This window comes from Nicotiana tabacum, chromosome 15 (assembly GCF_000715075.1).
Source record: "Nicotiana tabacum cultivar K326 chromosome 15, ASM71507v2, whole genome shotgun sequence".
In the NCBI taxonomy this organism is placed as follows: domain Eukaryota; kingdom Viridiplantae; phylum Streptophyta; class Magnoliopsida; order Solanales; family Solanaceae; genus Nicotiana; species Nicotiana tabacum.
In genome coordinates, this window is record NC_134094.1 from 129,538,909 (window position 1) to 129,549,245 (window position 10,337).

Here is a 10,337-nt window from a genome sequence, read left to right on the forward strand (position 1 = left end):
CCCTCGAGGCAACTCCCCTGCGTGTGTGTGTGTGTGTGTGTATATATATATATATATATATATATATATATATATATATATATATATATATATATATATATATATATATATATATATATATATATATTTATATGTGAAATTCTATTTAGTTTAGATTATACACTATAGATATCGAGCCCAAAACGTTGAGTTTCCTTATGGGAAAGCTATTTCTTTTCTTTGGTCATGTTACAAGAGTTTCCGAAGGTACTGAAGTCTGAACATATTAATCTGTTTCACCAAAATAATGCTTGGCTATTAGTGATTTTAAATCTATATTCACTGAAAATATTTGCGATTAGCAAATATCAATATTGGATCAGATTATTTGCATAGGATATAGCCATATAGGTAGCTAATTGATCTTTATCCTCTAACGTAAATTATCCAAACACTTGTTAAGTGGATAATGGACTTAAGAAAAATTTGGGAGGTGAAAAGATTATCTAGTTCAAGATTTTTCAGGAAGGAATAACTTAGGAAGGACTTTCTAGCACTTATAAATACTGAACCTTTTTTTACTTAAATATCACATCACATAACTTCCATTCTTTCTTGAGATAAAAAAGGGAAAAAAACTAAGCTATCCTACCTTCTTTGCTTCTTGATTGTCCCTCTTTTGCTTTGTTTTACTTTACTTTCTAAAATTTGAGATTGTGGTCCTTGTTGTGGTTCTGTTTGCCTCTACATTTTATTCACAAAATGAATATCCAAGTAGAGGAAAAGAAAATCCATGGCAATGGAAAAGAATTGGCATTAGAGGGTGATCAATTTATGGTACCCCAAACCAATGCATTTGGCCATAACTTTAGGGACTACAATAATGCAGAAAGTGCAAGGCAACAAGGGGTAGAAAATTTCTACAAAACACAACACATACATCAAACCTATGACTTTGTCAAGAAAATGAGACAAGACTATGCAAATTTAGACAAGGCACAAATGAGCATATGGGAATGTTGCGAATTACTCAACGATGTTGTCGATGACAGTGATCCTGATTTAGACGAGCCCAAATTCAACACTTGTTACAAAGTGCCGAAGCTATTAGAAAAGATTATCCTAATGAAGATTGGATTCATTTAACTGCCCTAATTCATGACTTAGGTAAAATTCTTGTTTTACCTAAGTTTGGAGGACTTCCTCAATGGGCAGTTGTAGGTGACGCATTCCCTGTTGGATGTGCATTTGATGAATCAATTATTCATTACAAATACTTCAAAGAAAATCAAGATTTTAATAACCCAATTTACAACACTAAAAATGGAGTTTATTTTGAGGGTTGTGGACTAGATAATGTTATGATGTCATGGGGTCATGACGATTATATGTACATGGTTGCAAAAGAGAATGGTACAACATTACCATCAGCTGGTCTTTTTATCCTAAGATATCATTCATTTTATCCATTGCATAAATCTGGAACTTACAAACATTTAATGAATGAAGAAGATAAGGAGAATTTGAAGTGGCTTCATATTTTTAACAAATATGATTTGTACAGCAAAAGCAAAGTTAGGGTTAATGTGGAAGAAGTCAAGCCTTACTACGTGTCTCTCATTGGAAAATATTTCCCAGCAAAGCTAAGGTGGTGAAGAAGGTGATGAGGAGTTGTAAATACAATTTGTCTATATATGGTATAAAGTTGTAAATTTGTGTAAAGAACCAAAAAAAACAAACAAAAAAAAAACAGCCCCTCAGATAGAAGAGTATGTGTTAAACAGGATGTGTACATGAGTGAAAATAATAAGGAGACTTAATAGTCCCATATTGGATATGGAAAGGGAAATATGTAAATATCCATTCTTTTCCTATTAGAAATACTTGTTCATAAAAAATGATATTTATAAAATGGTATACAATATTTATATTATATCATTAATGACATGACTATATTATTATTTTGTTTTTATTTTTGTAACAGTATTTATATATATCATTATTCTTTAGATATTATTCTGATATAAGAATATATTATTGACAATCTTGTTAAAAAATCAACTCTGTAAATTGGGGATACTCCAATGGCATCCAACATTTTCAAGATCGGAAAAGATAATTAAATTGTAAGCTGGTCCAACATAATTAATAAATTTGTATAATTATGATAGTATGATTATTCCTGGACTACTACTGAGATCGTCAAAGCCACTTGAAATTATCCAACAATCATATGAACTTTATAAATAGCGCATCTTGCATGTGCTTGAGCACTAACAAAAAGAAAAATAGATAATTTTCTTGTTACTCAACTCTTGTATTGCTAGTGTTGCTTAACATATTATAGCAGCAGAAGTTACCATTTTTACCATGTCTATTAATACTTAGCATAGAGATTTATTTGTAATTGTCTGATCATAAGTTGTAACCTTATTGTATACATATTTTCTTACATGTGCTTAGTTTCATACTTGAGGTAAGATTCTTATCATTTAATTTGTTTCATCTCAATTTCCTTCCAAATATAATATGAAAAAAGAAGGAAAAGGCAGAAAACATGACCATATACTTAACATGCTAATAAAAGCCTTCATAAGTTTAAAGACTAAAGAGTTAAACTAGAAAGGAAAAATTCTTGGAAACGAAGTTCAAACATTAGAAACAAGTTAAACCAACAATCCCAATTACATGGGAAATGAACATAACGTAAAACAACCTAAACAAACTATCACTATGTCCTTATTACAATGGCTTAGGAACAATAACTAACACATTAATAGTCTAGGAATAATAGTACTCACACTTAAAAAAACTTCAAAATGAAAACACAAGAACTTGGACATACAATAGTGGAGGGACATTAACTAACACTAGTAAAACTTCTAAGGAATGATTACTCCAACACCCTTATAACCACCAACTCCACCACCAACACCTAGACCACCAACACCACCAACGCCACCAACGCCTCCGGCGGCGCCAACGCCACCAAGTCCTTTAACCCCGGCACCGCCAAGACCACCACCGGCTCCGCCAATACCGCCACCGGCTCCGCCAAGACCGCCACCGGCTCCGCCAAGAGTTGGCAAAATCCCACCATAACCACCAATTCCCGAGCAGCTGCCTATGCCACCAAATGTGATGAAGTTTTTCTTATCATTAAGGCCTTCTCCAGTGCTTGGTGTTGGAGCAGTACTTAGAATCTCAGTGTTTGGATTTTTGTCATGAGTTTGAACCTCGTTATTAGGTTTTGTAACTTGAGGAATGTTTCTTGCTGTTGCATGCACTAGTACTAATGCAAACATGAACATTACGTACCGACTTGCCATATTGTTCTCTCTCTCTCTCTCTTTATTTCTCTCTCTTAAACACACACACACAAAAATTAGACTAATGCTGGTGAATTGTGGTATGGAAGAAATGGTGACAAAGAGGTCTATTTAAAGATATACTTGAGGGACAGTTGAGTAATTAAGGAAAGGAATTATATAGTGCTAGTGCTTCTCCGGTACATTAATCGTTTTGATAAATTGAATTTATTTCAAATATATTTGACATGTATCGTAAGACCTCTTTATAACAGTATTCTTATATAACAGTCATTCACTATAAGAGCTAAATTTTTCTCGGAATTAATTTTTGTGTTATGTTATAATATGTGTCTTCTGTAACAACATTTCACTATAGCTGCCAAAAAATATCGGAATAAATAAGATTATTATAGAAAGGTTTGACTGTATATAGTAAAACAACAAATCATTTATTGCTATGTAATATCCAAATTTACCGTTAATTACAATTGTAATTAGTGAAGTACTGTTAACTATAGAGACATTTAAAGATAGATAAAATGATAGTTTAGACAAATACTCCTATAATTAAGGTTATTAAATACTTTATTTTAGGAGACGTATTAAACTTAAATACAAATAATTAATATGAGTCAAGGTAATTACCACTTTTTATTGCAAAATTACACTATATAATTAAATAAAATATTTAATTATGTATATAGATACCATATATTAAGTTTTTAAAGTTTTTTTTTTATATATTTACCTTTTTATATTTTGCTTCTCCTAAATAAAAATACTGCGGTAACAATATTCATTCAATATAGCTAGCTCGGTGCATAGACTATAGTCAGAGTTAGGTGAACGAAAGGGAAAGATAACTAATGTTTTATAAATGTCAACCCAGTAAAAAACAAATTCCTATCGACATGTATTTATTAAGTTTAAAATTATCACGCAATTCAAGTCTTTCAAGCTGGCCATGCAATTCATGCAAGCTCTTTCCTTAACACTTGTAACATTGTACAGAAGTAAGGCGTCTGGATGAACGACACTTGATATTCAGGCGCGTAGGTAGAATATTACTTACGGGTTAAGACGAACTTAATAACTTTTATTTTAATTTTATATTTATATTAATAAATTTATTATATATTTAAATATTTAATTGTGAGTTCAGTAACTAAAAAGTATTATAAACTTGATGACAAGTTCAAAACTCATAAACTCTAAATACTAATTTTGCCTATGATCATACTCATCTCCTTTTTTATGATATTCCTTCTTCAATTTCCTATACATAATTCTACTAGAGATAAGTATTCTTGGGATCAATCGAGGATAATGTCGAAAATTCATAGAATATTCAAATGGACATCTCAGATTTTGTTTTGAGGATATTGAAAGAACTCTCAATTATAATATTCTAAAACATCTTTCTTCTTAATTTACCAAATCAATCATCTATTTTGGAGAAAAAATGAATAGGAGTACGTAACATGTCAAGAAATATTCTCGAATTCAGAAATTACTTCTTGCTTATACTTTCTCCGTCTCAAATTATCTGTCATGATTTCCAAAAATAGTTGTTTCAAATTATTTATCATTTTAGAATTTCAAGACAAACTAATTATTTTTTTTCTCATTTTACCCTTACTTGTAATTGTTCTTGAAGATCGAGATGATACATAAATAGAATAAATATTCAATAAAAATAGTTTATATCTTAAAATAGTCAAAAACCTTTTCTAATTAATGTTTCTTAAAGGTTGTGCAAAAGAGAAATGTGAGAAATAATTTAAGACGGAGGGATAGTTCCCTGCAAAGCTAAGGCATATGATTTGAGAATTAATTAGAGGAGCCAAACACATTAATTTAGAAAAGGCAATTCGTCTTCCTTTAAAATAAGGACTAAAGTATAATACCATGATAAGACATGATAAATGGTTCTTGGGCTTAATTAAACTCCAAAAATTAGCTTATGAGGTGAGGATTGACAAAGACTATATAAAGAGAGATCAAGGACCTCAAATCCCACTGATGTGGGATAATTCAATAAGACACAATGTCCTCCACTAATCGGGGACCTAACATGAAAATCGTAAATTTTACAGAACTTACTACTTCTGGTTCGAACTATACATACATGCATAACTGAGTAAAAAATAATATAAATGCATTTGAACACTTTTTAGAACTCGGATCTCACCCCGAATCAAGGTCTAGTTTCAAACCTGATTCGAGTAGAAGGAGTACGTCATACTAATGTGCCTGAGATAATTCACATCTCAAGAGTCAGGTGTAAGACTCTTGATGCAATTATGGAGGGGGGGAGGGTCGCTCGATGCATTTCATCTTAGAACCCACGGTATAAGACTTCTAAATTCATCGTAGGCCTCATTTTACCTATTAGTCATTAATAAATCATTAAGGATCTAGCTTATAAGAAAAACGATTACATTATTTCTCGAAGATGGAAGTAAAACAATTGCTTGTCAATATTTGACAAAAATCTTTGACGGGCCTGAAAAGCTGAATTGAATTTGTTGGGCCTAGGGAACCTCAATTGATGAAGCTGTAAATAATATGTTTTGGGACCATTATGGGGAAGCTAATAAAATTAACAGAAATTTCAAGTCTTGTCAGTCTGAGTTCTGAGGTAGTGTAGCTAGCTGCAACATGCAGGAATAGAAGTAGTTAAATGCGAGTCCAGAATCCATTTGTGGTTTTTTTCTGACAAAAAGAACGAAAATGCGTGTAAAAAAAAATAGTTACCTAACTATGTTAAAGAGCGTTATACCTTAACGTCCAAAATGTATAGCGCTGTTATATACCGCACTATACATAGATAAAAACGGTCCCCTCCCTTCTTCCTCACGATTAAAACCAGTCCCCTTCCCCATTTTTTTAAAAATCCGAAGCGGTCCCCCCTCCCCTCCCCTCCCCCCCAAAAATTTCTCCAAGTGAACCTCACCCGTCACACAAAACGATAAGATTGTAGGTCCCACATCCTAGCCAAGCCTTCTATTGTTGTGGTTTGCTTGTTTCGGACTCAAATTTTCAATTTATCAACTTTCCAAAAAATATAAATCGAGGTATTCCGATTTAGTTTATGTCGAAACTCGTATAAATAATGCATATTAGTTGTTTTGAATGTGTTTTCATGTTATTTTGTGTTTTGTTTTTTGCGATTAAACTAGTATGTTATTTTTATCCGGACTAAGATATTAGTGTTCTAAAAAAATATGTAAAAAATGAGAAATCATTATTATTTGTTAATAAAAATATTTAATAAATTTGTTTTACTGTTTTATATGTATTTTCGTGAATATTTTATGATTAAATTTATTGTTATTTTTATCTAGTTTAGATTATTTATTTGCTTAAAGACTAGTAATATAGTGCCCTTTTAACGTAGTAAAATGTAGAGCCTTTTAGCGTAGTATCCATGTAGTTTAAGTATCTCTTATATTGATAGATTAAACACAAACTCTGTCCAATTTACAAAAATTAATTATTTAATTTACAAAACAAACATATAAAATTATGAAACTAACATGTAAAATATTAAAATTGACACACATAAGAATTCAGGATAGCTTGGTGCTACTGGGCCTCAAATATCAAGCATGGAACACATAGATATATATTCTGTCCAATTAAATATTGTATAACTATAAAAATTAATTATTTAATTTACAAAACAAACATATAAAATTATGAAACTAACATGTAAAATAATAAAACTAACACATACAAGAATTCATGATAGCTTGGTGCTACTAGGCCTCAAATATCAAGCCTGAAACCCATATGTGAATACTCTGTCCAATTAAATATTGTATAATTATAAAAATTAATTATTTAATTTACAAAACAAACATATAAAATTATGAAACTAACATGTAAAATAATAAAACAAACACATACAAGAATTCAGGATAGTTTGGTGCTACTGGACCTCAAATATCGAGCCTGAAACCCATATGTGAATATTCTGTGCAATTAAATATTGTATAATTATAAAAATTATTTATTTAATTTACAAAACAAACATATAAAATTATGAAACTAACATGTAAAATAATAAAACTAACACATACAAGAATTCAGGGTAGCTTGGTGCTATTGGGCCTCAAATATCGAGCCTGGAACCCATATGTGAATACTTTATCTAACTAAATATTGTATAATTATAAAAAATAATTATTTAATTTACAAAACAAATATACAAAATTATGAAACTAACATGTAAAATAATAAAATTGACACATACAAGAATTCAGGATAGCTTGGTGCTACTGGGCCTCAAATATCGAGCCTGAAACCCATATGTTAATACTTTGTCCAATTAAATATTGTATAATTATAAAAATTAATTATTTAATTTACAGAAAAAACATACAAAATTATGAAACTAACATTTAAAATAATAAAATTGACACATACAAGAATTCAGGATAGCTTGGTGCTACTGGGCCTCAAATATCAAGCCTGAAACCCATAGATATATACTCTGTCCAATTAAATATTGTATAACTATAAAAATTAATTATTTAATTTACAGAAAAAACATACAATTAATGTTGTTTAATTTACAGTAGATGACATGGACTTGCCGCATATGCATCCCGGACCTTTCTGCGATGAGCTATTAATGTTACGGGCGATCATAGGTCCACCCACGTATGGGAGGGAGAGTTACTGGCCCAGACTCTCCGCGCCAGGAGAGTGGACGACATGTGGGATTTTATGAAGGGCAGAGATCTCCATCCCCGTGTAGTCCAGCGCCTGCGGGTTACGGGCTTCTACAGAATTTTGGAGATCGGGCGGTTGTAGCTCGACTGGTCTTTGGTCACAGCCCTGATAGAGCGGTGGCGACCGGAGACACACGCATTCCACCTGCCCATTGGCGAGGCCACCATCACGTTGCAGGACGTGGAGGTTTTATATGGGCTGCTCGTTGATGGATTGCCTGTTGCACTGCCTCAGGCCATGAGAGAGATAACGCGTGGGCAGTATTTGGACATGCTGCAACAACTCACTAGTTTCAGGCCACAGGATGAGACTGTATACTCAGGGGCCAGTCGCATGAGTTTGATAGCTATTCGATAATATTTGGAGATATTGCACCCCGACATCACTGGCGAGACAGATGATCTACATATTCACCGGTATACGAGGTTGCTGCTGCTCCTTATGTTTGGAGGGGTCTTGTTCCCGAACATTTCGGGGAACCTAGTCAGCTTGAGATTTCTTCATCATCTTCAGCGGCTACATGATTTACCCCAGTACAGTTGGGGTACTGCTGTTCTCGCCTACTTGTACAGGTAGATATGTCGGGCGAGCATGGGCACCCAACATGACGTATGTGGATTTTTTTCCGCTGCTATAGGTGACAACATATTCGAATACTCTATTCATTATAACATATCTAGTAAAAATTTATCTTAAATTTTACGTCAACTTTGTATGTTAGGTTTGGTCCTGGAGCGGTTCCTGCAGTTGCAGCCATCTCTACCACCATTACCTCCGGATGTACCACCTCCGTTTCTCCCTCTAGCTAGGAGGTGGGTTCTCCGGAGGGGATACGTACATATCTACGAGGCTCGGCATAATCTCCTCCTTTGCAGGGATTTGTTGGATATGCTGGAGGGCGCACATATAAATGTATACCTAAGTTTACTTGGTATAGCTTCACATGTATTGCGCATACTCACGTTTTCTGTTGTTATTTAATAGTTCATCTGGACGCCATACAGCGACGACTTGATAGGTGGCCTGCTCAATTATTGTTCGGTCGGCAGACTGATTTGGAGTACTTTCGTCCCGCTGATATGCCTCGATATTGTGGAGCATCATGCCACGAAGCGGGTACTTCGTCAGTTTGGTCGTCCGCAGCTTGTACCGAAAGGGGCCACATGGGAGCCCACATATAATCAGCGGGATGATCGTTCCAGGGTGGACGACGCATATGTGACATGGCTAGAGGCGCAGGCCGATACTTGGGACCGACGAGCTGACCTAATTCAGCCCCCTTCACAGAGCCGGACGGATACTATTCATGAGTATATGCCCTGGTACCACCACGTTATCCGACTTTTCGTCGGGAATCCCATTCATCGAGCTGGCGGTTTGTACGTTCCATACGCCGGGTGGCACGAGGCCCTGGTATGTTTTCTAGTATTTTTACTTATATAATTGTAACATAGTGTTTTGTAGTTTATATTTTATACGTTGTGTAGGCTATTGGCCTACATATAGTCTACCAAGGGAGCATCCGCTTTGCACGATTATGGCCGGCGGGTTGCAGAGGTGGCTGCTCGGACACTGCAGCGAGCCCGAGAGGATCAGCGCTTAGGACACGACCCTGCTTATGTGGTGCCAGAGCAGTACTAGCGAGGTAGGGGTGTCCCACGAGATAGGGGTGTCCCACGAGGCAGGGCTACCCCACGGGGTCGTGGTGGGCGGCGAGGAGGTGGTCCCCAGCAAGGGGGCGTTGAGGCCCCTGTTGATGATGTTGATGCTTATCTGCCGGGTGACCTTCATGAGTCAGACGAGTATCCCAGCAGCATGCCGTCATACAGCCTTGGGCTGCAGCTCACTCCAAGGACTTCGCAAGTGACCCCGTCAGGTCCATTATTGATCACAGGCACGGACATTACCGGAGAGCATTGGGATGCATACTTCCCAGGCCCATCGACCACTGCTGAGGATCGGCCGACCCGAGATATGGATAGTGGGCGCCAGCTGAGTTATGGCTCATCATCGAGGGGTGTTGGGGAGCTTTCACATGCGCAGGTATGTTTTTATTAGTATTTACTTTAAATTTATTTTTTCTTTTCTCATTTATTTTCCATAAATAACTTTATTAATTTTCTTATTAAGGCTTCATCCTCGCCCGTCACGGAGGCCGCTTTGTGCGATGCTGACCTGGCTACGACGGATGATTATATTCAGGAGCCCGACGAGATCGTGGTAAGACAATTTAAATTGTTGTGACTTAATATATATTTTCCTATACTAAGCTGACTTATTCTTCTGTAGGTTACTACTCGACCGACG

At 35.2% G+C, this 10,337-nt stretch overlaps 1 protein-coding gene and 1 pseudogene across 1 annotated transcript; one reads left to right on the plus strand and one right to left on the minus strand.

The window, feature by feature from the left end:
* Positions 1-595: 595 nt before the first annotated feature.
* Positions 596-1,855, plus strand: LOC107803853 (inositol oxygenase 2-like; annotated as a pseudogene).
* A 790-nt stretch (positions 1,856-2,645) lies between these two features.
* LOC107803060 (uncharacterized) lies at positions 2,646-3,405 on the minus strand. Its single transcript, XM_016627000.2, has one exon. It carries the CDS (start codon positions 3,306-3,308, stop codon positions 2,862-2,864), a length of 447 nt encoding a protein of 148 aa, XP_016482486.1. The 5' UTR covers positions 3,309-3,405; the 3' UTR covers positions 2,646-2,861.
* Positions 3,406-10,337: the final 6,932 nt, after the last annotated feature.